This window comes from Oratosquilla oratoria, chromosome 1, assembly GCF_046742065.1.
Source record: "Oratosquilla oratoria isolate Oo_2021 chromosome 1, ASM4674206v1, whole genome shotgun sequence".
In the NCBI taxonomy this organism is placed as follows: domain Eukaryota; kingdom Metazoa; phylum Arthropoda; class Malacostraca; order Stomatopoda; family Squillidae; genus Oratosquilla; species Oratosquilla oratoria.
Window position 1 is genome coordinate 71,051,455 of NC_134777.1, and position 27,962 is coordinate 71,079,416.

Below are 27,962 nucleotides of genomic sequence, written 5' to 3' on the forward strand. Positions count from 1 at the left end.
TGTTCCACACACCATTTTTGCACACTTTGTGACTCCCTCCTTGAACCATCCCCATTCCTCCTCCACTCCTAGCACTACTCTATCCTTCACTCCCTCCCACTCCTCCTTCAGCTTCTTCTTGTACTCCTTCTCCTTTTCCTTTTCATTTAAAGAGTTCACTCTAAGCATCTCCCTACCTTTTGTCCTTTTCCTCTTTCTCCATCTATCCTCCACTCTCAACTTACCTTCCACCAGAAAATGATCTGATATTCCCCCACCCTCTCCCCTTAGCACATGTACATCTTTAATGCTTCCTATCATACTCCTATCTACCACTACTAATCCATTAATGCTCTATCTACCACCCTTCCATCCACCACCCTCTCCCATGTGTGCTTATGCTTGACTTTCTTCCAAAACACTGTATTTGCTATCATCAACTCTCTTTCTAGACACATCTCCACAATCAACTCTCCACTATGATTCTTTCCTGGAACTCCACATTTTCCCAACCATTCCATCAATTGGATCATTTCCTACCCTAGCATTAAGGTCTCCCAGTACTATTACATTGACATTTCTCCCTAATCGCTCTATGCACTCATTTAAATCTATCCAAAAAGCCTCCCTTTCTTCTACACTCTTCTCACTGCCAGGCCCATATGCACTTACAAAAACCCACATCTCCTTTCCCAGTTTCACCTTCATCCACATTATCCTTGAAGAAACCTCCTTCCACTCCACTACACATTTACCTATCTCTTCACTTACTAGTATAGCCACCCCTTCCCTCCCTCGCCCTCTCTTCACTCCTGATAACCTCCCACTTATACTCCCAAACTTACACTCGCCCTCCCCTTTCAACTTAGTTTCACTCAAAGCCAACACATCCATCTTTCTTCTCACAAACATACTACCTATCTCTTCCCTTTTACTCTCATCTGTACCACATCCACACACATTAACCCCTTCAATACGGGCCAAAATCTCGCGGGCAGCATTAGCTGCCAGATGTGCGATGTTGCGTCATAATACTCGCATTATAAAAAATAAAGTTACCACTGTATTGCTCGTTCTCTTTCACCCGTGAATTTTGATAACCATAGAAAATATGATGAAGCCAGCTTACAGAGTATGGGGGTCACACAGGTACAACTACAATATACATAATCAAGACGCCGACATCGGCATCCTTGCGTACCCACATGATCCTCATGATGCCTACGTAGGCGTCATTGTAGCGAAGGGGTTAAAAGACCCAAACCTTAGGGTGCTGGTCGGAAAACTCCCAGACCGTCTTATGCCTTTACTTTTTTTAGGAATGTCCCCTGTGGGGCTACAGGGAGAAGGATGCCTGGTCCCAATCCCCGTCCATTTTTTCTTGCCTCTTACAATCCAAGTGGAAATACTTGGTGGCAGTACAGTATTCTTTTCCCCCACCACAGGGTAGGTAGGTGAAAAAGGAAATGAATATTCAGAGAAATTGTACAGGACAGTAACAAGGGGTTGGGGGACAGCATAACGGAGGGACAGTCATAGTATAAAAGCGTCATCATTTCTCTATGAACAGTTTTCCTCTATCACAGACAAAATTATGTGTGGGTCTGGTCTGTAGGGGCGCCCCATATAGACCCTAAAGTATCAACTGCATGCTACTTTGCCACAATAACATGCAGCCAATACCCCAGATGGGGATTATAAATAAACAAATAAATAAAAATTGTAATTATATAAATAATAATAAAAAAGTAAATAAATAGGTAACGTTAAATGATAAACAGGTAAATAGTAAATAATAATCAATCGACAGATAATAAATGATAATCAAGGAAATAATAAATAGACAAATAATAACAAATAAATAAATAATATGAAATAGATGGCAGGCATTACAGCATCTTGCTTAGGTGTTTATCTAAATGAATCTTAAAGCTTTGAACTGAACTACATTGCACACCCTCTGCAGGAAGTTTATTCCATTCATTACACAGTTGGCAAAGTTGTTTCTACCCACTTCCAAATTAAATCTATTTCCTGACAGTTTGAGACCTTTATTTCTTGTTGGATTCTCATTCTGTGTGAAAATTTTGTCACTTTTGATGTCAATTCCCTTTAGAATCTTAAAGACCTGTATCAAATCATCTCTAAGTCTATGCTTTTTTAGGGAAAACAGATTCATATGTTTTAGTCAATTTTTGTATGATTTATTTTTTATATTTGGAATCGGTTTTGTGGCTGGCCGTTGTACTTTTTCCAATCTGTCAATGTCTTTAATGAGATTCGGTGACCATAGGAAACAGCGTATTCCAAATGTGGACAAACTAACGATTTATATAGCTTGTTGAGAGATGGACTTTTGAAGTCAAAAGGTCGTACAACTAGTCCCAGAACATTATTTGCTTTCTCAGAGGCTGAAATACACCACTTAGATGATTTGAGATTGTTACTGATAATTATTTTCTCACACTCAAGGAATCCCATCAAGAACACTCAATTTGGTTTGAGTCCTAGGTCAGTTCTGCAGTGATGTCATTTCTTTAGTCCAATGATCTTTAACTTTACATTTAAAAACCTTCCCTAAGAGCATGATCTTACAATCGTGAACCAACTGAAATTTCCTCCTCCACCCTTTCTCCAATCAGATTCTTTTATCAACACCATGGAAACTCACCAATGTTGAATGTAGACCTTTTAACAACCTAAACATGGCACATAGTAAACACCTGCTCGACGAACATTTTCCCTACTTTTATTTTGCCTTTTTATACGATTGCTAACTGTAACCAAGCTGGTGTTAATGTTGTGATGCCATGTTTAGGTTGTAAAAAGGTCTACATTGGTGAAAGTTTCCATGGTGCTGATAAAAGAATATCGGAACATAAATATGATATGAAATCTTACAATATGAATAATGCCATTGTTAGACATAGATATGATACAGACCACAATGCTGACTGGAATAATTCTAAGATTAATACATATGAAAACCATACTATGAAACATAGATATTTTGAATCTGCTTTTATATCTCTCATTGGTAATATAAATCAAAACAATTGATTTTTTACAATAAATAAACCTTTAGCAATTTTAATAACAAAGTAACAAGCAATTTATGCAAATTGTGTTTACACCAGTTTCATGTTCGTTTCTCCCCGCAAGCTCGGGTTATATAAGGAGTCAGATGTTTGTCCACTATGTTATTTCTGAAGAAGCCCTGCTGGGTGAAATGTTAAATACATTGGATCCCATACTCTGCATTTGGCTTCTCTCCTACAGTTGTATACAGCATTGTTTTCAGTTGCTTAGTTGTTAATATGATATGGTAGGTTAAAGAAAGAAAATACTTATTATAGAGTATTCTTATTAGTAAACTCATAATAGGCATCTGCTAGAAATGGTCGTAAGTACATAAATATCCTTCATCCTTAATTAATTCATCAAACTCTTCCACAAATGCCTTAGCTGCAGGCACATCACTGTTAGCAGCCTCACCTTTCGACAACACGGTGTGAACCTGGTAACCCTCTTGAAAGCAACGAAACCACCCAGCACTCGCTATAAATTCATGTGAAGCGTATTCTTCACCTGCACGTTCTTTCAACATGCGAAATTAACTTGTAGCCTTACTTTGCACTGCTTGCAACATACCTTTCACATTTCTTTACCTATTATCTTCCAATCACGTATATAGGAACTTTCCATCTCTGCCATAACTGTTGTACGCGATGCTGGGCTGCCACAACTATCTTACACATTGTGCTGCCAGATATATACAGTAAACTCGCAATAGGCATCTGCTCGACGTGGTCATAAGTACAGGTGGTCGTAACTCGCGTACGTCGTAACTCGGATAATGACTGTACTCACGTTATAAAATATAAAGTTACAGCTGCATTACCTGCTCTTTCACTCTGAATATTAACCCCTTCAATATGGGCCACATCACACGTCTGGCAGTATTAGCTGCTAGACGTGCAATGTTGCGTCATAATACTCGCATTATAAAAAATAAAGTCACTGCTCTATCGCTCGTTCTCTTTCACCCGTGAATTTTGACAACCATAGAAAATATGATGAAGCCAGTTTACAGAGTATATGGGTCACACAGGTACGACTACAATAAATATAATCAAGACGCCGACGTCGGCATCCTCGTATACCCACTTGCTCCTCATGACGCCTATGAAGGCATGACAGTATATATGAGGATACCAGTGTCAACTTCCTGATTATATTTATTTTGTAATTGTAGCTGAGTGACCCTCTTATTCTGTGAACAGACTTGATAACTTTTTCAGTGGTTACAAACATTCTGGGTGTAAGAGAATGAGTATAACAGCTGCAACTTTATATTTCATAATGTGTGTATTATGATGCATCATTGTACGTCAGGCAGCTAATGTGAGCAAGCATATTTGACTTGTATTGAAGAGGTTAATAACCACAGAAAATATGATCAAATCAGTTCACAGAATATGGAGGTCACTCAGTTACAACTACAAAAAAATACAAGACTCCAATGCCAGTATCCTTATATACCCATTCATGCCTCATGACACCTATGTATGCATCATCTTATGGAAGGATTAAATAAAAATCATTGACATGACTCAATATGCATAGAAAGACAATAAATTAAATTATAAGTTAAGAAGAGAACATATTAATCATAAGTACTTATGGCATTTTCTCAGAAGTGCACACCTATGCAATATAGCATTAGAAAATATTGACTTTGTAAATTATAATACATCAACACAATATATGTTCTTCTTGGTGAGAAAAAAATTCCTAAAAGCAAATACACTACTGAACAAAGCTGCAATCTTAGGATTGGGATGCCATATTGTTTGTCCAGTCCAGCTAAAAGCAAATATACTACTGAATGAAGCTGTGATCATAGGATCTGCAATACACTCTAAGTACTTCTGTCAGTACCTTGCATGGTATATATTTTTGAAACAGTGCTACAGAGCTGACATGCATTTCTTAAGGCTATGCAACTCCTGTATACCCCTGATGACCTATAGAATTACAGGTATCGCATTACTGAATGCAGGTTAAGTTAAGTTAGAATAGACGAATTCATCATATCTTAATTTCTTTGACTACCGCATCTATCAAAACAAAGATGGCATCTCAAGCAGCACCAGCGGCTACATTTGTAAGTGTATAGCTTTTAGCAACCTTTTCTGTTACTGACTTCCACCATGCAAAACATATATCAAGTGGATGTATTATAATTTACAAAATTAGTATTTCCATTTTCTAATCCTATATTGTGTAGGTGTGCACTTCCAAAAATTTACCATTCTTACAAATAATAATCTTTAACAACTCATTATGAAAGAAAGAAAAAACTAATGGCACCTGAAGTATTAAACAAATAAAATGTAGTAATAATATAGCAAAAATAAAAATAACAATAATAATAAGATACAATAATAATGTTGATACATGAGTAATACTGATACTGACAACTTTACACAAGAAAAATGCTGAGTCTTGCTGCATTGCTTCTGACCCAGGGCAGTGAGCGAGATGCAGGGATGACCCATCATCCAAGAGGAGCCAAGAGAAGAGGGTGGGAGGGGTGGTAAATAGGAGTGGAGTATGCGGGAAAGAAATGAGTGGGAGTGGATTTATGCCTTTGACTTTGGCTACCTCATAAGGGGAAAAAAGCCCTTGTTATATGTACAAAGAAAAATTGACTAGAACTATAGTATTTACAATCACACAAAATTTTTGATCTATAGTAAAGTAAGCATGAGGCGAGAACAAATTTAAGCATTGGAAGTAGTGCCATGATATATAATAAATAAAGAACTCCTGATTTCTGGCTATCAACTGAGAATTAAAAAGATTTTTAACCAGACCCTTAAAAGATTTTTTTTTATTTTGTTGGTAAGACTAAGTTTGAAGGGAGGTTATTTTATAGTACTGTACTATTTATTTTTATTTTTTTTTATAAATTTATTATGCTCATAGTGTGACAAACCTAGTACAGTTGGTAATTTCTATTTATACACAGTATGCGTGAAGCGCAGGTCACGTTACTAAATACACTGAAGCTGTACGGCAATAATAAGAACAAAAGGAAGAAGGAGACTGCAAGAGACAAGGCCTACACTAGGCAGTTCCATTACATCCTGCAAGGGGAAATATACAGACACTCCTCAACTTACGTTTTAGTTACGTTCCGAACGGCCGAACGTAAGTTGAAAATGAACGTAAGTTGTTACTGTACTATACATCCGTAAATTCTATTACCGTATCTTATAAAACACCCCTAAATCATTAATTATACACATAACATTGTAAAATAATAACATTAATTTCAAATAAATTAAATTCAAGCAACATAAATTGAGATGGTGAAGGAGGGGGAGGAGGAGGAGGAGGAGGAGGAGGCAAGGCATGTTCAGTTTGTCGTTTGTGCAATGTAAACAATGGACGCAGCGTCATGCGCAAGTATCGTTTGAATTACGGAGAGCGCACTAAACTAAAAACTTCACTCAAAAAAAATTTTTTTTACCATTTTTTTTTACAGTCAGTTCAAACGTAAAATTGAAAAAACGTAAAACGAATGAACGTAAGTAGAGGAGCATCTATACTGATAATCAAGGTAAGGTAAGGTAAGATTTAGCATCCACCAAAGTCTGGGTGTCATATTAGGACTGTCTAGATTATTGTCAGTTAAGAGAAAGTGACATATGTATTAAGTCTTGGCTTTGGGGCAATAGGTCTCTACTGAGGGAAATTTGAGGCAGTAGTGGTGGAGACTGTTGGCTTGCAGGCTTGCAGAGACTTGCCACAACAGTCTGTAACCCAGGTGAAGCCATGCAGTCACGATATTGTCTGTAAACAAGGAGTCTGTGCTTGCAATACCTCAGGAGGGAGAGATGGAAAGGGTCATAGTGTTGTATTGATACACTTTGTGCATGCTCTGCATTCATGCCATGGAGAGTGGTTAGAAGAGCACCAGTGTATGATCTTGTAGCAGAGGGGGGAGGGTGTGGCATCATCAGGCAGTGGCAGTTTACAGGCATTTTTGACAAGGAGATCTGCTTTTTCATTGGCAGTGATTCCAATGTGGGAGGGAATCCACAAAAAGCTTATGGTGAGAGTGTTCTTGAGCTGTGACTAGCTGTTGTAAAATGTGATGGCTGAAGGGGTGGTGTATGGGTTGTGAAGACAAGATGGACAGAAGGGTGGACTGGGAGTCACACATTACCACACCATTTGCCACTGACATAATAAGTTAACAGCCAGTAGGAGTGCCTGTAGTTCGCAGTACATAGAGCTGGACGAGCCAGCCACACTCAGGTGGCTCCACATCTGGTGAGTAGACGGCACAGCCCATACTACCGTCTGGCTGTAAGGAGCCATCTATGTAGAGATGGTGCACAGCAAGGACAGAGGAGTACACTACGATGATGTGCTCCAGGGCTAATTGTTTCTGAAGGAGTGGTGGTCTATTTTTGAAGTGGGTGTAAAGGTGACATGAGGCTGTGGAATCCTCCATGGAGGCAGTCCATGATCAATAGCTATTGGGACTTCAATATGTAGGTGCTGCAGGGTGGAGCACACTGTGTTAACAAGGGTGCAGATGCCAGGACACAGTAGAGGGTGGGGTGCATTGGGGTCAAGTCAAATTCTTAAGACAAGGGAATAGTGCAGGCCCAGATGGGGTGAGTGGAGGCACTTGACACTGAAATGTTAGCATGTATTCTTTCAATAACTGATGAAAGATTAAGTTTGGTCTACATCTTTACTACTCTGGTGGAGGTGGGGCATCCAAGAATGCACTGCATCACTCTGTTCTGGAATCTTTCTAAAGGCACCAAGGAGGTCTTGGAGAGTTGATTAAGGGCTGGGAAGAGATAGTCTATGACTGACCGAATGAAGGCAACATAAATGGTTTTTGCCAAGGGGATGAATAGTCCAGCCTCCAGCAGTATTGTTGATGAGCCTAAGGGGATAAAGCACTGTTCTAGCCAGTGGAGGAGATCTTGGATGATGGGATGGATGTGCAGCCAAGCAGGTATGGCTGGAGTGATGCGTACTGGCACACTCAGGTACAGGTGCTGTGCACAAGGCAGAACATAACATAAGAACATAAGAATGAAGGAGACTGCAAGAGACCACAAGGCCTACACTAGGCAGCTCCACATCCATCACCACCTGTCATCCCCATCCATAAAGTTGTCTAATCGTTTCTTAAAACAACTGATAGTTTCAGGGCTTACTACATGGTTACCAAGTTTATTCCATTCATTGACCACCCTATTAGTAAACCAATTCTTGCCCATTTCTTTCTTAAATCTAAATTTGTCCAGTTTATAACCATTACTGCGAGTCCTGCCCTGTTGTTTTAACATGAGGACCTTGTTTGCATCACCCTTGTTAAAGCCTTTGATCCACTTAAACACCTCTATTAGATCACCCTGCACTCTGCGTCTTTCCAGAGAGTGTAAGATACGGTGCCTAAGCCTCTCTTTGTAAGGCAAATTTCTGAGTCCATGAATAATTTTGGTCATTCTTCTCTGTACTGATTCTAGTGAATTGATATCCATTCTGTAGGACGGAGACCAAAACTGTACCACATAGTCAAGGATGGGTCTAACTATCGCTAGATAGTTTAATAATTACCTCTGCATTTCTATTCTTTACCATCCTAGCAATGAAACCTAATGCTCTGTTAGCTTTATTCCTGGCGCTAATGCACTGTTTCTTGGTTTTAAGGTCTGGACTCACTAGAACTCCCAAATCTCTCTCGCACTCATTTTTCTCTAAAAGCGTGTTATCTAAGCTGTACCTATTTTCGGGGTTATGTAGCCCTACGTTTAACACGCTACACTTAAAGATATTGAAGTTCATTTGCCATTTCACCGACCATGTGAACAATTTGTTAAGATCATCCTGCAGAATCTCTGCGTCGTCTCCTGACCTAATTAGGTATCCTATTTTAGTGTCGTCCGCAAACTTACTAACATCACTATTTATCCCATCATCTAAGTCGTTTATGTACATAATAACAAGGGACCCAAAACCGAGCTCTGGGGGACCCCACCAATAACACTGCCCCACCTAGATTTTACTCCATTTATGGTGACTCACTGTTTTTTGTTACTAATCCAAGCTCTAATCCATTCTAACACTTTTCCTCCTATCCCATGGGCTTTGATTTTATCTAGTAGTCTCTGGTGTGGCACCTTGTCGAACGCTTTGCTAAAGTCAAGGTAAATAACATCGTAATTATCATTGTTATCTGATGCCTTATATATTTTAGTGTAAAAGGATAGAAGATTAGTCACACATGACTTACCCTTGGAGAAACCATGCTGTGAATCACAAATTAAATTATGTCTTTCAATGTGTTCTCTGAGTCTATTTACTATTACTGATTCAAGCATTTTCCTATAACCAATGTCAAACTGATTGGCCTGTAGTTGCATATAGATGATCTATCTCCCTTCTTAAAAACAGCCTGAACACATTTGCCTGCCTCCAAGCAGTAAGCACAAAACCAGCGTCTACCGATTTATTAAGTATTTCAGTTAACTGGTCGCAGATTTCAAATTTACACTCCTTAAGCATTCTCAGAAAAATTTCGTCTGGACCCAGGGATTTTGTAGCTTTAAGTCCTTCAATCTGCTTGACTACCATATTTTTCGGACCATAAGGCGCGGGCAAAATCCTTAAAATCAGCCAAAATCGGGTGGTGCGACTTATCGTGAGGGGCGCCTTATGTGTGGCTCAAGTAAAAAAAAAAAAAAAAAAAAAAAAAAAAAAAAAAAAAAAAAAAAAAAAAAAAAAAAAAAAAAAAAAAAAAAAAAAAAAAAAAAAAAAAAAAAAACCAGCCTCGAACAGTGACGTACTATTTTGACACGTTTCATAGCTAGCCTGCTGACGGCAACAGTGCATAGGCCTAGCAAATGTTACAACCAAGTTATAACCAAGATGCATGTATCTTGACAAGAGAATTGCGAAAACTTCGACAGTTTTCGAGTCCATACCACTGCATTCATTCACGCTATCATGGCTATGACATAATAGCATCCACAACACAGGCAGCCATTTTGCATTAGTCTAGTCTCGCTCCACTCCGACTGTAGTCATTTGGGTATTTTTTTTAGTTTCGACCATGGGCGCAATATAGCAATAGAAAATTAATTATTAATTTTGTAAATTAAAATGTATCAACGTAATGTGCAATTTTGTGGGCGGAAATGAAAATAAAAAATACCTTGCTACAAGCAAATATGCTAATGAACGAAGTCGGTAGCATAGGATCGGGACGCCGTCTTGTCTATCAATTGACGGCCTCGGTACTAACGACAGTACCTTGCCAGGTACATTTTCTTGAAAGAATGTTATGGAGCGGAGATACATGCATTCCTTCAAGCTGCAAGAACTTTGTATACCCCGCAATCTGAGAGAGTGGTTGAAAAGCCCGCCAATGTCTCTCACAACGACGACAACGAGGACGAGCCGGATGACATTTAATTTGCAGATAATGATTTATTAAACACAGGTTAGGTTAGGTTAGGCGAATTTATCATCCTTTCATTTCTTTGATGTCGGCATCTATCATAACAAGCATGGCGTACCATTCGTTCTACACCACTTCGTTACTTATGAAATCTGTTTTAGCACCTTTTGTTTGTTTTTTTATTTCCGCTCACAAAATTGCATATTGCGTTGATACATTATGATTTACAAAATTAATAATTAATTTTCTATTGCTATATTGTGTCCATGGTCGAAACTAAGAATTTACCGTCATTTGTAATAAACCTTGTGTTTTTAAGTGAATAGAAAATTCCGGGAATAAAACTGCTAATGTTGGTTTTATTCCCCACAATTCCCGTAACGTGTTTATGTTGTTTTTTAAGGGTATTGCAGGGTAGACCGTCCATGGAGGTGGTCTGATTCACTGACCAAAATAAAAAAAATATATGTATTTTTGTAATTTTGCTAAATCCCAACCAATTTTTCTCATTCAACAACGAAAATGTTCAGTTCTGAATGCACTCACATATGCATGATTATCCAATGATGAGACCAGGTGCGCCTTATAGTCAGGCGCGCCTTATGTATGGACGGGGCATAGCAAATTATGGGTGCGCCTTATACAAAGCGCCTTATGGTCCGAAAAATATGGTACTTCTTCTTTACTAATACTGATATTAGATAGACTACTTTCTTCATCCCCTCTGAAAATCGAATCGCAGTCAGGTACTTTATCTAACCTCTCATTAGTAAACACAGATAGAAAATTAAACTCCTCATTCATTTTTTCCTCGGATTCTATCATGACATTTTCATCGTTTTTAATTGGTCCTGCAGTGAACACTGGTAGTGTTCAGGGGCTCTTTTCTTGGGAAAGGATGAGGCCACAAGCAGATGTCAACTCACAGAAGAAGTGAAGGAGGTGCTGTAGGTTGGCAGCAGAGGTGGAGTGCACACAGATACCATCAGGGTAGCAGGTGACAATTGTGCTAGGAATGTTGGGGAGAAGAGATAGCAGGCAGTGCATCAAGACGTTAAACAGGAAGGGACTTAAACTCCACCCTGTGGAGTACCAAGTTTGAATTCCCTGGAATAGTACACGTGAAGTCCTGTTTGAGAGACTGCCATAGCTCCACCTCATGAGGTTGCCTTGAATGCCAAATTCTACAAGCTGGTTGAGAATAATCTCTCTGTTGGCTACATCGAAAGCATTCTTGAGATAAAAAACACTACCACACTAGTGGGGGAGAGGCGGGCATGTAGGTCCATCAGGCAGTGGTGTGTGCTCCTCTGTGGTTAGAAACCATACAGTTGCAGTGATAGCTTATCCTTTAGTTGAAATATAAGTCAAATGAGAAATATATGTTTGAGGACTTTACAGAAACAGGAGGTGAGTGAAATAGGCCTGAACTTGTCTGTGGCAGGTTTGGGGATAGGCACAACAGTAATAGATGTCCAGGCATGAGGTACATATCCCTTGCTAAAGCAAAGGTTGTAGAATTGCAGCAAGGGATTGCCAAGGACTTTAAGCAGCAGTCAGAGGACTTGATGGGTGATGCCATCATCCCCAGGAGCTGTTGTTTTGCTTGTGGCAAGAGAACAACGCATTTCATCCTCAGTGATGGGCACATCATCATCTTCATCCGTCTGTAATAATGCAGCCATTAGATGCAGGGTGCAGATATTCTTGTGGGTGGACAGTGGCTCTTGAATGAAGATAGGAAGATTGTTTACCTCTGCTTGTCAGACCAAGTACTTAGCAAGTCCTGTGCACATTGAGCTGGGCTGTGGTGGAGAGCACTCAATGGTTTCTTCTTGATGACTATTTATCAGGTGCCACATGGAGCTAACGCTGATCTGATGGTTGATACTGTCAATATGTTTTTTCCACGACTCAGTATGGGCACACTGCTGCTGGGCAATGATGTCATCTCTGGATGTCTGGTACTGGAGGAGATTAGCAGGTGTTGGCTGCCTTTGAAAGACAAAACCCATCTTTCTCAGCCTTCTTTTCTGCCTGTAGGATGCATCAGTCCAGTGTTCAGGTGTGGACTTCGTGGCATCTTTTTATATATGGCCTTGTGATGTAGCAGGTGTAAAAATCATGTGTTGAAGCAATGAGGAAAGAGTACAGGTTCTAAGGTGACTAGAGATCAAATGTTGGTAAAAGAGTAAGGATGTAAGAGACGTAGTTGGGGCAGTACTTCGGAGGAATGGAGATGCGGAGGCAGATGTGAAGAGAGGGCTCACTTGGTAGGGAGTACAGGAGCCTAAGTATGATGTGGTCAGAGAAAAGAGTCTTTATGGGAAAGCACTTAATGTGTGTTGCTGCTAGACCAGATGTGATGATGTGATTGAGCATGCCTCCTCTGGAGTGTGTGGCACCCCCAGTGGGCCAGTGAGTGAGGCAGTGGTGGCAGATGTACTTGAGGAGAGGTAGCCCACTGTGGTTCAGGGAGGAGGAGACATCTCCTAGGGCAGGGTGCTGGGTGTTGAAGTTCCCCATGTAGATCACACCATGAGACGTGGGTGTTGAAGTTCCCCATGTAGATCGCACCATGAGACGTGGGTGGGGAGGGCAGACTGATTTTTCCTAGAGCAAAGTAAACATTGCAGTCTCAGCTTCCCATTGCCTATGGATATCTCAGAGTTGAAATGTCATGTCATCATGGATAGAGCAGCACAGGAGTTGATGGGGGATAGAAGAGTGAATGAAATTTAGAAGGCAATTCCTAACATGGACATACAAGATGTAGCCTGACAGCGGAGGTACCTCTGTTCAAGGATCGTGGTGGCCAACAAAAATTTCTTGGATAAATAAAATTTGTGGTTGGTGGTGGCCTACATTGGTCTTGAGGGAAGTAATTTTTGGACAACTGTTGACGCTACAAACATTCCAGGTGATGATGTGAAATTTCATCTTATTAGCAAAGCCTGCCTTTGGATTTACTGGTGGCTGGTGGAGACGATGACATGGAGGGAGTGTTGCTCTGAGGTGTGTGTCATTGTGGCTTGGTAAGTATTTGGTTACTGAATTTTTTGAACCAGCTGGTGAGGGCCTCCAGTTTCTCAGAGAAGGTGGTGACAGTCTTGATGGCGACTTGGTGGGATTCGACAAGTGTGGCTAGGGTGCACTCTGTGTAGGCTTGTTGTATGGCGAGACTATCAATGTTATTTTTAATTGGGTCAAAGTGCATTGTAATTGCTGTGTAATGAGCCATTAGGTTGGCAACGGCCTAGCAGAGGGCAATTATTTACGGTGAGTCTGGCAGATTTGAGAGTGTCAGCAGTGGGATGGCTTTTGGGTGCAACCGAGGGGGTGGTGGTGCATGTGCAGTCTGTGAGGTGGCCACCTGAGCACATTTCATACAACTGTGCCATACATTCACTCTGGGTTTGTATCAGCAATGGCATTTCCACATGGATGGATTGGGAGTGGGGAGCTGGTTGGTGGCAGAAGCCCCATCAGTGTTGGTGGGCTGAGAGGGGGTGTGGTGTGGGCAGGTACAGGAGGGATGGGCACCTGCACACCATCCACACTTGTCAATGGAAGCAGCACAATACCGAGATAGATGACCGACACCCCAACACTTCATCCTTCAGAACTCGCACAATGGTAGGCAAGGATGAAAGCTGAAGTGATATTCTGTAGGTGGTGGTTGGGAGAGGCTCCAGACAATACTAGGCAGTTGATGGGTGTCCCATGTTGGTAGAAACGGCGCGCACTATATACACCCGGAAGGTCTTTCGCTTGAGACAGGTCAACGCCAACAGGTGACGAGATACATGGGAATTTTACGTGGTCTTTCAATCGAGTCTTGAACATCGAGCTTTAAGGATAAGAAATTACCCTTAATGGCACTCTCAATGATCTCAGTATGTCTGCGTGAAATATACACATACCGTTAGGTGACAGCAGACATTTTCACCTCAGCTAATTCTGGATCAAGTCTTGGTAATTTCAGGAAGTCAGCAAAGTTTCATATCCATGGTCGAGTTCTCACGGAAGATGAGTTTAACATAAGTAGTTCTGGGGGCGAAAGCAGGGGACATATTGGTAACTAAGGGACGGGGAGTTGAGCTGCGGGGGAGAGGGAGCGGGTGAGGGTGAGAGGAGTTATCGGAAGCCATGGGTTGTGAGTTCTTATCATGCCTGAACAATTTGAGGGCTGGAGAAAAGGGTTCTCTTGTGTTCGAAGTCTGGTCCGCAGATTGTTTGGTGGCAGTGGTGTAGGTGTGGGTGGCAATGGCGGCTGCAGCAGTGGTTGCAGTGGCAATGGTGGCAGTAGTGGTGGTGGTGTTGGTGGTGGTAGGCTGGGTAGCTGAGAGCAGTGGCTGCCATGGTGTGGTACTAATGTGTTGCTTGTGCATTGGGAATGAAGGCCAATGTTGCTCAGTGATATCCTCATCCTCGCTTAAGGCAAAGTCGGCATCTATATCGGTGAGGGTAGCCGGTCCAGAATAAGCCATGTTGCCTTGGCAATATGGAAGAATGTTGGCAAATGGTGCCAATGGGGCTGCAGTGACATGGGTATGACATTAAGATACGTCATACTCCTCGTACTGCGCACACGAGCCACTGGACAGAGGGTTTTTAGCCAAGGATAGGATTTTCTTATGGCAAATACTGACCAAATCCTTTATCCCTCAAAACTACTTATACCACAAGACTGACGTCTGGTGCTTACTGTTGTGCTCAGCTAAGGCTGGAAGACAGTAGCTCACTGGATCTTCTATAATTTCTTAGAATTGTGGGAGGTCAATTGTAGTTGTGTTTACACTCACAGTCAGCAATGACCGATCAGCTCAGTGTTGGTAGAAGCAGTGCATGCTGTATATGCCCAGAAGGGTTTTTGCTTGGGACAGGTCAACACTGACAGGGTAGCAGGTGTCGAGATACATAGGAAATTTATGTGGTCTATCAATCGAGTTCTGAACATCAAGCTTCAAGAATAAGAAATTACCCTTCATGATACTCTCAATCATCTTGGTAAGTCTACATGAAATATACACATACCAAGAGGTGACAGCAGATATTTTCTCCTCAGATAACTCCAGATCACGCCTGAATGACTTGGTAATTTCAGCAAGCCAGCGAAGTTTTATATCCACAGTCAGGTTCTCACAGAAGATGAGGTTAACATAAGCAGTTTTGGGGGCAAAAGCAGGGGAGGTATTGGCAACTAGGGGAAGTGAACTGTGGGTGAGAGGGTGAGGGTGAGAGAGGGAGTTATTGGAAGCCATGGGTTGGGAGTTCTCATCATGCCTGAATGACTTAAAAGCTGGAGAATGGGATTCACTCATGTTTGAAGTCTGGTCTGCAGATTGTTTGGTGGCAGTGGTGTGGGTGGGGGTGGCGGCAGTGGAGGCAGCTATGGTGGCAGTAGTGGCAGTGGTGGCTGTGGTAGGCTAGGTAGCAGGGAGCAGTGGCTGTCATGGTGTGGTACCAACATGTTGCTTGTGCACTGGCAATGAAGGCCAATGTTGCTCAGTGATGTCCTCATCTTCACTGAGAGTGAGGTCAGCATCAATATTGGTGAGGGTGGCCAGTCCAGAATAAGCCATATTGCCTCAGCAATATGGCAGAATGTAGGCAACTGGTGCTAATGGGGCTGCAGTGACATGGGTATGACATTAAGACATGTCATAATCCTCAAACTGTGCATGCACACACAGGTGGAGCACTGGACAGGTGTTTTGCCCAAGGACAGGATTTTCTTATGGCAAATATTAACTCCTATATCCCTCAAAACTACTTATACCACAAGACTGACATCTGGTGCTTACTGTTGTGCTCAGCTAAGGCTGGAAAACAGTAGCTCAATGGATCTTCTATAATTTCTTTGAAATAGGAGGTCAACTGCATTTATATTTACATTCAGAATCAGCAATGGCCAATCAGTACAGTGCTAGTGTGATAAAAGCTTTTTTTACAAGAAGAGCCAATGTCTGATTTGGTAGCAGCCTCAGCTGTTTCTGGTGTGGTTATGTACTACTGGCTGAAAATTATATCATACGTCCTTTAGTGCATCATTATTGTAATAGATGTACACATCATTTAATTTCAGTTGTTTAATATGGTAATCAACAGGCAACATTCCCACTTTCACAAATTTATCAACTCTTATATCACTCCTGCAAGGCAAGTCTGATATAAATCTTATGGTTTTATTTTAAGACATGTGTAGTCTAGACTTATATCTTTTGGAAAGTTCACTGTACCAAGAACTACATGCATAATCAAAATGGCTTTGAATGAATGCATACACCAGCAGTTTCTTGTTTTATAAACTAAATTTTTTTGTATTATTTTAGTTGTGCACACCTATGCGATATATCATTAGAAAATTAAATATTAATTATGTAAATTATAATACATAAACATATTATGTGATTTTCTTGGCGGAAATAAATAACAAAAAACCTTGCTACAAGCAAACCTCCTAATGAACAAAGCTGCTAGGATACAGTACAGATGCCATGCTGTTGTCTGTCCAGTCCAAGCACTGTCAGTCAGCCGATGGCTTTCACATTGTGAACCAGCTGTTCTCCAACTCCAGGTGACATTAATAAGTGCTGTTACAAAGACAATACCCCATCTGGGGTATTGGCTGCATGTTATTGTGGCAAAGTAGTATGCAGTTGATACTTTAAGGTCTATATGGGATGCCCGTACAGACCAGAGCCACACATCATTTTGTCTGTGATAGAGGAAAACTCTGTTCATAGAGAAATGATGACACTTTTATTATTCTGCTACTGTCCCTCCGTTATGCTGTCCCCCAACCCCTTGTTACTGTCCTGTACCATTTCTCTGAACATTCATTTCCTTTTTTTGCCTACCTTGTGGTGGGGGAAAAGAATGCTGACACTAAGTCTGCCCACTTGAGTCATATGAAGCAACAAAAAACAGGATGGGGGATAAGACTAGGAATCCTGCTACCTGTAGCCCTAAAAGGGACATTCCTAAAAAAGTAAAGGCATAAGAGGGTCTAGGAGTTTTCCAACCAGTAACCTAAGGTTTGGGTCTTTTAATGTGCATGGATGTGGTAAAGATGAGAGTAAAAGGGAAGAGATAGGTAGTATGTTTGTGAGAAGAAAGATGGATGTGTTGGCATTGAGTAAAACTAAGTTGAAAGGGAGGGGTGAGTGTGAGTTTGGTAGTGTAGTTGGGAGGTTCTCGGGAGTGAAGAGAGGGCAAGGGAGAGAAGGTGTGGCTATACTAGTAAGTGAAGAGATAGGTAAGCATGTAGTGGAGTGGAAGGTTTCTTCAAGGTTATTGTGGATAAACATGAAGCTGGGAAGGGAGATGTGGGTTTTTGTAAGTGCATATATAGTGAGAAGAGCATAGAGGAAAGGGAGGCTTTTTAGATGGATTTAAATGAGTGCATAGAGCAATTAGGGAAAAATGTCAATGTAGTTGTATTGGGAGACCTTAATGCTAGGGTAGGTAAGGAACCAATAGATGGAGTGATTGGGAAGTATGGAGTTACAGGAAAAAATCATAGTGGAGAGTTGATGGTGGAGATGTGTCTCGAAAGAGAATTGATGGTAGCAAATACAGTGTTTAGGAGGAAATTCAAGCATAAGTACACATGGGAGAGGGTGGTGGATGGAAGGGTGGTAAATGGAGCGTTAATGGACTATATAGTGGTGACCACAAGTATAGTAGGAAGAGTTAAGGATGTACATGTTCTGTGCAAAGATGGTGTGTGAAACAAGGAGTACGGGAGGAAATAGAAGGAAGGTTAGTGAGTGGTGGGATGAGGAAGCAAAGAAGGGGTAGAAGAGAAGAAGCAGGCTTTCATAGATTGGTTACAAATTAGGATGAGGGAATCACATGAGAGGTACAAAGTAGGGAAGAGAAGTAAAGCTTAATATAATGGAGGCAAAGAGGAGAACTGATGTGAAATGGGGTAAGAGTATGACAGAAAATTTTGAAAGTAATAAAAAGATGTTTTGGAAAGAAATTAAAAGAGAAAGAGAAGGTGAATCAACAAGAGAAGAAAAGGTAAAAGGTGCAGATGAAGAGATGTTAATGGAAGAGAAGGCAGTGAGAGGAAGGTGGGCAGAGTATTTTAGGGAGTTGCTAAATATGAAGGAGGATAGGGAGGGAAAGTGTAGTTGCAGTGGGAAGCGCTAAGAAAATGACCAGGATGAGTGAGGAAAATGGAGGAGAAATAAGGAAAGATGAAGTGAAGGCAGCTGTTAAGATGATGAGAGCAGGTAAGGCACCTGGGTTGGATGGATGTCATGCAGAATGTCTGAAAAAAAGAGGTACAGTCAGAGTGGACTGCCAGGTGAGGTTATTTAATGTTTGTTTAAGAGAGAGTAGAGTGCCGGAGGACTGGAGGAGTGCTTGTATAGTTCCACTTTACAAGGGAAAGGGGGGCAAGTGTGAGTGTAGTAGTTTCAGAGGGATCAGCTTGTTAAGTGTAGTTGGGAAGGCTTATGGGAGAGTCTTGATTGAGTGGATTAGGAGAAGAATAGAGTAACTGGTGAGGAATAGTGTGGATTTAGGACAGGTAGGGGTTATGTAGATCAGATTTTATGGTAAGACAGATATGTGAGAAAGCTATAGGATTTTTGGGGGCTTTTATGGATCTGGAAAAGACTTATGACAGGGTAGACAGGAAGGGACTGTGGGAGGTATTGCAGATATACAGGATAGGAGGAAAGCTGTTAAGAGCAGTCAAGAGTTTTCATGAGAGTAGTAGAGCTTGTGTTAGGATTAGAAATAGAGAGAGTAAGTGGTTTGAGGAAAAGGTGGGACTTTATCAAGGATGTGTTATGTCACCCTAGCTGTTCAATCTATACATGGATGGGGTGGTGCAAGAGGTGAATAAATGCAAGGGTAGTGGGTCAGGGATTGGAGATGGTTAAAGAAAATGGAGAAAAGTGGGAGATAGGTCAGTTGTTGTTTGCTGACGACACTGCACTTGTAGCAGGATCAGAGGAGGGGTTGAGGAAGTTAGTGACAGAGTTTGGGAAAGTATGTGAAAAAAAGGAATCTGAAGATAAATGGAGGTAAAAGTAAGGTGATGAGATGTACAAGGGGAGAGAGTGGCAGCAGACTGGAAGTGAGTATTAAGGGAGAGAGACTGGAGGAAGTGGATAGTTTTAGATACTTGTATGCAAATGTGGCAGGAAAGGGAGGAGTGGAGGTGGAGGTAGAATGTAGATTGAGAGAAGCAAGTAAATGCCTTGGGGGATTAATAAGTGTAATGAGAAATAGACATTTGGGAATGGATGCTAAGAGGAGATTGTATGAAAGAATGATTGTGCCGACAGCACTGTACAGGGCAGAAACATGGAACATTAGAGAGGAAAAGAAAAGGAGTTTGAATGTGTTTGTGTTGAAATGCTTGAGAAGTATGATAGGGGTTACTAGGCTGGATAGAGTGAGAAATGAGGTGGTGAGGAGGATAACAGGGGTGGAAAGGGAGTTAGGAGATAGGGTTGATGAAAGAGTATTAGGATGGTTTGGACACATGGAAAGAATGAGTAAAGAAAGACTAGTAAAAGAGGTGTGGAAGGCAGAGGTGGAAGGAGTGAATATGAGGGGGCAACGTAGGATGAGATGGATGGATGGGGTAAAAGGGGCATTGGGAAAGAGGAGAATGTCTGTTGAGGAAGGATGGAAGAGGACAGAAGATGGGGTAAATGGAGAATGGTTGTGTATGGATGATGTTGTGATGCATGAGAGGGAGTGGATGGGGGATGAGGGGTGAGGAAGTATGTATGAGAAATAAACTGATGCAGCCCAAAGGGATTTCTCCCCCATCTTCTCCTTTTCTGCATGAGGGGATGGAGAGGGGGGTCGCTGAATTAATTAAATTACCTTGCTGTGAATGTGTTGTGTCTTGTGACACTGCTTCTGACCCTGGGCAGTGAACAAGATGCAGGAATGACCCATCATACAGGAGGTGCCAAAATAAGAGGGAGGGAAGAGGGTAGAGGGGAGTGGAGTATGTAGGGGATGGAATGGGTGGGAGTGATTTCTATGTCTTTGTCTTTTGGCTACATCCCGTGTAAGGGGGATAAGAGCCTTTGGTATATGTATGTACATACACAATAGGGCTTCCTTGGACTTAATGAGAGAACATGGGGTTCTGCTGTCGTCTGTTAATTGCCCGAGATACAATAATAATCAGGCGATCAGCATCCGTGATGATGATGACAACCTGGATAATCTATAGAGTTTGAGGTTCCGAATTACTGAATATATGTTAGGTTGCGTAGGTTAGTTAGGTTAAGTTAGGTAGGTTAGGTTAGAATAGACGAATTTATCCTTCCATTTCTTCGACCTTGACATGTATCAAAACAAAAATGGCATATCATTCAACTGCTATGACTTCGTTCATCAGTAAATTGGTTTTAGCAACTTTTTTGTTATTGATTTCCGCCAACAAAATTGAATATTACCTCATGTACTACAATTTAGAATATTAATAAATAATTTTCTATTGTTATATTGCATAGATGTGCACAACTAAAAATTTACCAATTTTTTTTTTACCAACTTTTAGAATTGTACACATGCATATAGTAATAGAAAATTAGATAATTTTGTAAATTATAATATATCAACATAATGTGTTATTCTTGGCAGAAATCAATAACAGAAAAATTTGCTAAAAGCTTTTGACAAAGAAACATAGCCACTTTGACTATTTGAGATGCCATCTTTGATTTGGTAGAGACAGAGGTTGAAGAAATTAAAGTATGGTCATGATGAATTCATCTGTTCTAACCTAACCTACATTTAGAAAAGCAGTATCTATAATTCTTGAGGTCATCAGGTTGTAATTGTTTCCAACCTCTGAATCTACTAAAACAAAGATGGCATCTAAAGGAGTTGATACAATTTTATTTCCATTTTCTGCATAGCTTTTAGCAGTGTTTTCTAATATTGATTTTTGCCATGAAAAATACCTATTACATCGATCTATTAAGTCAATTTATAGTTTCACCCAACCATAGAATCTGATATGTGGCTTATGTGTTTCTGGTGAGAAATGTTGTGATATGAACAATGGTGTACATCATTTCCATCACAAATTTGTACTTTTTAAGTAATTAATTATTGAAGTTATGTATTTATGCCTACATCTCCTGAACAATCTGGGGGGTACGTGTGGGAAATCGGGGTTTTTGGGTGGGGAACACTAATAAATGGAGTAATGTGCATTGCAAAACAGGTATAAAATGGAGGGGGGGGGAAATCACATTTTAGGGCCAGAGTCCTGCCTAACGCGAGTGGTAGCCATGTTTGTTTTCCCAATGATTCAAAAAATGTCTCGCTAGATCAGCTACATTTAGCGAAGTCCACTCCAGTTGTGCAAGACTTCCTGATTGTAAACTGACGTTACTTCCGTTAGGTTAGGTTAGGTTAGTTTAGTTTACGGTTACCAACTCTTGCGTGAGCGGCTTCCCTAAATCTAGTGGTTATAGTCACAAATACAGTACTTACAATCGTTAGTAAACAAACATGGCGCCGCGCGCTGTACCCGCCGAAATGGGATGTATATTTTTTTTTGTTTCTTTAGTCTTTTTCATTTTATACCTGTTTTGCAACATGCATTACTCCATTTATTAGTCTTCCCCACCCAAAAACCCTGATTTTCCACACATGCCCCCACATCGTTCGGGAGATGTACACATAACTTCAATACTTAATTACTTCAAAATTACGCATTTGCGACGGAAATGATGTACACCATCGTTCATATCACAACATTTCTCACCAGAAACACATAAGCCACATACCAAATTCTATGGTTGGGTGAAACTATAAATTGACCATATATTAAAATTCACAAAATTAATATCTAATTTTCTAATTCTATACCATGTAAGTGTGCACTTCTAAAAAAATACCCAATTTTTAGCCCATTTTCTGTACAAAAGATTTAGGATTTATTTTGTTTGGCCTCCCCAGACAGTGTGGCAATACAAATTCTACCCAATCTTGATATAACTTAACCTGAAAAATGGCATCAGGAAATTACATAGCAACTGTGATAATCATACTGTCTACTGTAAACAGCAAAAATCTATTATGACTGTCACTATGTAGGTACCCCGGAATCCACGCACGGCACCACTGTCGACCATGTAATGTTTACGTCGCCATTTGTTGCGGACCACTAGCTTCTGTTTAGTTTAATTTGAATGCTTCCCGCGTTCAGTGCATGCGCAAGATATTCAAATTACCTTGTTGTTTTGCAAGTGTATGCCCAATTCTTTAAATAGAAAATTTCTTCAGCGATTTGAACGGAAATTTGGTTATCAAACTCGGCAACATAGTTTTCCGAGTAAAAATATTAAGGTAAGGTATCACTAAATATTATTTAAATATACATAAACATGTTTATCAACCTATTTTCTCCCGGATATGAGAAGCTTAAGAGCGTTGATCACTTGATGTTTGAGCTTAGGGTCATCACATATAGGCATATCACCCATGAATCTGATGCGTCCAGTTCGTGTTTGATTTTGTTTACACATCACCATTGACGACCAAAACCACACAATGACGGTTTTTGCTCAAATGCATAATTTATATATAAAAAATAGCATATGGTTGCATTATTTGACCTATTTTCTTCAAAATGTGTGATTTCCATGTAAAATGATCGAAGAGAAGTTACGTTTTTATCCTCTGCAAAATTACCAACCGGCAACCAACGCCGACCAAACCCAAACAATGATGGCTTTTGCTCAAATGTATAATTTTAAATAAAAATTAGCATATGGTTGCATTATCTGACCTATTTTCTTTAAAATGTGTGACTTCCATGTAAAATCATCAAAGAGAAGTTACGTTTTTATCCTCTGCAAAATTACCAACCGCCAACTACCGACCAACGTCGACCAAAACCTCTCAATGATAGTTTTTGCCCAAATGCATAATTTATATATAAAAAATAGCATATGATTGCATTATTTGACCTATTTTCTTTAAAATGTGTGATTTCCATGTAAAATCATCAAAGAGAAGTTACGTTTTTGTCATTTGAGCAAAAGCCGTCATTGTTTGGGTTTCGTCGGCGTTGGTTGCCGGTTGGTAATTTTGCAGAGGATAAAAACGTAACTTCTCTTTGATAATTTTACATGGAAATCACACATTTTAAAGAAAATAGGTCAAATAATGCTACCATATGCTATTTTTTATATATAAATTATGCATTTGAGCAAAAACCATCATTGTGTGGTTTTGGTAGACGTTGGTCGGTGTTTAGTGAGACCCATCATTGACAGCTTCATGGTTGCCATGAAAAGGCAAATATGGTATGATGGAGATGTCTCACATTGTTTTTGACATGCTCATGTGATTTGTTGATCCATAAAACCCAAGTATTCCGAATTTTAATTAAATTGGACCAGTGGTTTTGAGTTAATGTGTATTTCTTTACCGAAATCTTTACAAATTACCACCCTTAATTTTAACACTTTGTTATGGTAAAGTCTAGCCAAAACTGCGGGCTAAAAAAATAATTTAAAAAATCTTATCTCCCTTATTTTTCCAGCTATTTCAAAAATTTAAAAAGCATTTTGTTTCTAATAAAATTGTCTTTCATATGCAACAATAATTCAAGGGTTATTTTTTTTTTTTTTTGTGGGGGTACCTACACTACGGTCTCACTAATTGCCGAACAAACCCGAGAAAAGCCGAACAAAACAACAAAACCCAAACAAGGACGGGTTTTGCTCAAATGCACACCTCTATATATATATAGGGTTGCATTATTTGAACTATTTTCTTTAAAATGTGTGATTTCCATGTAATATAATCAAAGAGAAGTTACGTTTTTATCCTCTGCAATTTTACCGACCCCAGCTACGATTCGTCCAGCCCGCCGTCTATGATCACTGGTGGTATGGATCAAACTATACTCTTTTAAGTTTCTTACTGTTGTGTTATTAGTATAATAGACTGCATATAGTTGAATTATTTGAACTCTTTTCTTTAAAATGTGTGATTTTCATGTAATTTAACACAACAGTAAGAAACTTAAAAGAGTGTAGTTTGATCCATACCACCAGTGATCATAGACGGCGGGCTGGACGAATCGTAGCTGGGGTCGGTAAAATTGCAGAGGATAAAAACGTAACTTCTCTTTGATCATGTTACATGGAAATCACACATTTTAAAGAAAATAGTTCAAATAATGCAACCATATATATATAGAAGTGTGCATTTGAGCAAAACCCGTCCTTGTTTGGGTTTTGTTGTTTTGTTCAGCTTTTCTCGGTTTTGTTCGGTTTGTTCGGCAATTAGTGAGACCCCCTACACTAGGTAGGTCAAACACCACCAGAGGCGCCACCGTCGATGACGAGAACAATAGCGCGTCATTTTATGCGCATGCCATTCAAACGGCCAAATTTACATACCACGGGAAATTTAATTAATAAAAATGTTGTGCGAGTGTATTTACTACGATCGTAGTAAATTTTAAACATTCACATCATCAGTTACATGTCGGTCAATAAAAACATAAGATAAACATGGTGGCCTGTATTCAACAGTAAATCGAAAATTGGTATATGTTTCAACGTAAAAAATGAGCTAACATATTTAGGGTTGTGGCAACTGACCATAATAAAGAAAAACTACTATTATCGCAGATTATTCTAATACCAAAATAAAGGCAGCGTGTTACGGTAGAGCTGAGAAATCGGTGGTTTTAATTAGTTTTTTTCTATCGGGTCGGATTATCGGATAACAACATCAACATCCATCCCGCCAACGTATGGTGGTATGGATCAAACTTCACTCTATTAAGTTTCTTACTATTATGTTATTAGTGTAATAGACTTATAGTTGAATTATTTGAGCTATTTTCTTTAAAATGTGTGATTTTCATGTAATTTGATCAAAGAGAAGTTACGTTTTTATCCTCCGTAATATTACGGACCACAGCTACGATTCGTCATGCTCGCTATCTATGATCACTGGTGGTATGGATCAAACTACACTATTAAGTTTGTTACTATTGTGTTATTACTGTAATAGCTTGCATATAGTTGAATTAATCAAACTATTTTCTTTAAAATGTGTGATTTTCATGTAATTTGACGATATTCGTAGCTGTGGTGGGTAATTTTGCAGAGGATAAAAACGTAATTCTATGATCTAGTTACATGGATATCACACATCTTAAAGAAAATAGGTCAAATAATGCAACCATATGCTACATTTGTATATAAAATTGTGCCTGTCCGTAAAAACCGTCATTGTTTACGTTTGATCGACGATTAGTCAGACCGCACGTTTCGGCCCGATTTCCGGGGACAAAATAGGCCCGATTTAATTCCATTTAAAATGCATTATCTCGAGAACTAGGACAGCTAGATGGATAATTCAAATTGCATTATACTCATAGCGACTTTTTGCATCCCATGAGAACTACTTCAGCTCAAATATCAGGAATTCCATTTTCATGTTGACCTAGCTACCTACACTATGTATTGTTACTGTAGGAACTATTTCTATTTACTATTACCATAACTGTACAACTAGGTACCCCGGAATCCGCGCGCGGCGCCACTGTCGATCTTGTGTTGTTTTCATGGCCAAATGTTGCGGCCCACTATTTTTTGTTTAGTTCAATTTGAATGCTTCCCGCGCTTTGCGCATGCGCAAGATATTCAAATTACCTTGTTGTTTTGCAAGTGTAAGGCTAATTCTTGAAATAGAAACAATTTTTCAGCGACTTAAACGGAAATTTGGTTTTCAAACTCGGCAACATAGTTTTCCGAGTAAAAATATTAAGGTAAAGAATGTCTAAACATAATTTTAAGTTACATAAACAAGTTTTTCAACCTATTTTCTCCCAGAATTGAGAAGCTTAAGAAAATTGACTTTTGCGTGTTTGAGCTAAAAGCCCCGGAATTTAGCTATATCACCCATGAATCTGATGCGTCCAGTTCGCGTTCGATTTTGTTTACTATTACCATTGACGACCAAAAACACACAATGACGGTTTTTGCTCAAATGCATAATTTATATATAAAAAATAGCATATGGTTGCATTATTTGACCTATTTTCTTTAAAATGTGTGATTTCCATGTAGAATGATCGAAGAGAAGTTACGTTTTTATCCTCTACAAAATTATCAACCGGCAACCAACGTCATTGTTTGGGTTTCGTCGGCGTTGGTTGCCGGCTGATAATTTTTCAGAGGATAAAAACGTAACTTCTCTTCGATCATTTTACGTGGAAATTATCCATTTTAAAGAAAATAGGTCAAATAATGCAACCATGTGCTATTTTTTATATATAAATTATGCATTTGAGCAAAAACCGTGATTGTGTGGTTTTGGTCGGCGTCGGTCGACTTCGGTCGGCGTTTAGCGACAGCTTCATGGTTGCCATGAAAAGGCAAATATGGTATGATGGAGATGTCTCACTTTGTTTTTGACATGCTCATGTGATTTGTTGATCCATAAAACCCAAGTATTCCGAATTTTAATAAAATTGGACCAGTGGTTTAGAGTTAATGTGTATTTCTTTACCGAAATCTTTACAAATTACCACCCTTAATTCTAACACTTTGTTATGGTAAAGTCGAGCCAAAAATGCGGGCTAAGAAAATAATTCAAAAAATCGTATCTCCCTTATTTTTCAAGCTATTTCAAAAATTTAAAAAGCATTTTGTTTCTAATAAAGTTGTCTTTCATATGCAACAATAATATAAAGGTTAATTTTTTTTTGAAAATTTTGTGGGGGTACCTACATAGTCCATACAGTATGAGTATACACGTATGGCTGTCACATATTTTCACATCTATCCTAAATTCAAATTAGTCAAATACCATAGCTAACTACCATTACGTCATATAGTATAATTATATTTATATTAATAGCATACATTAATATTTAATTAAACTGTGAGAGGCTGAGTGAGGCTACAGACCTCCCCACAAAATTATATCTAATATATATGCGTATTGTTTACTATCGTACCTGCATTTCTCTGCAATAATGGAAGATAAGAAGTAGCCAAACTTTTAAGTGAACAAGAAGATATAAGTGCCATACTGCGGCATTAGAAGGTAAACTTGGACCCTTTTCACACACGTAAACAAATATTGTGAATAGGCAACTTTACGGTAAATGAGAAAAATATGTTTCAAAGATTGTTGTTTCTGTAGGCTATCACATATGCTAAATACAACGATGTCGTACACAATAGTCATAGATACAAACTATGTAATCTATGACAGAAATAATATCAGTAGGTTTTTGTCACCAAGTGAGTGTTGTGTGACATAGTGTGTTTTTGATTAATAAACGAAATTTCATTTTAGTCGCACGATTGTGCAAGTGTACAATACCAGCCCCTTTCAATAAAAATATGTTTTTCTCACTGTTTTAATAAGCGTAAAATTATCTTCAGTCTTCAAAGTTGGTTTATACGTTTTCGCGCTTCCACAAAATCTCCAGTAGACTTCTCTG

General features: G+C 39.6%; 1 protein-coding gene across 1 annotated transcript in view; it reads right to left on the minus strand.

Moving 5' to 3' along the window:
• mRpL27 (mitochondrial ribosomal protein L27) overlaps positions 1–27,629 on the minus strand; it is a 45,644-nt gene extending 18,015 nt beyond the window's left edge. Inside the window, exon 1 of the mRNA XM_076205407.1 lies at positions 27,471–27,629. Within this exon, the coding sequence (XP_076061522.1) occupies positions 27,471–27,543 (73 nt within the window). The 5' untranslated portion in view covers positions 27,544–27,629. The remainder of the gene's footprint in view (positions 1–27,470) is intronic.
• Between the last annotated feature and the right edge of the window lie 333 nt (positions 27,630–27,962).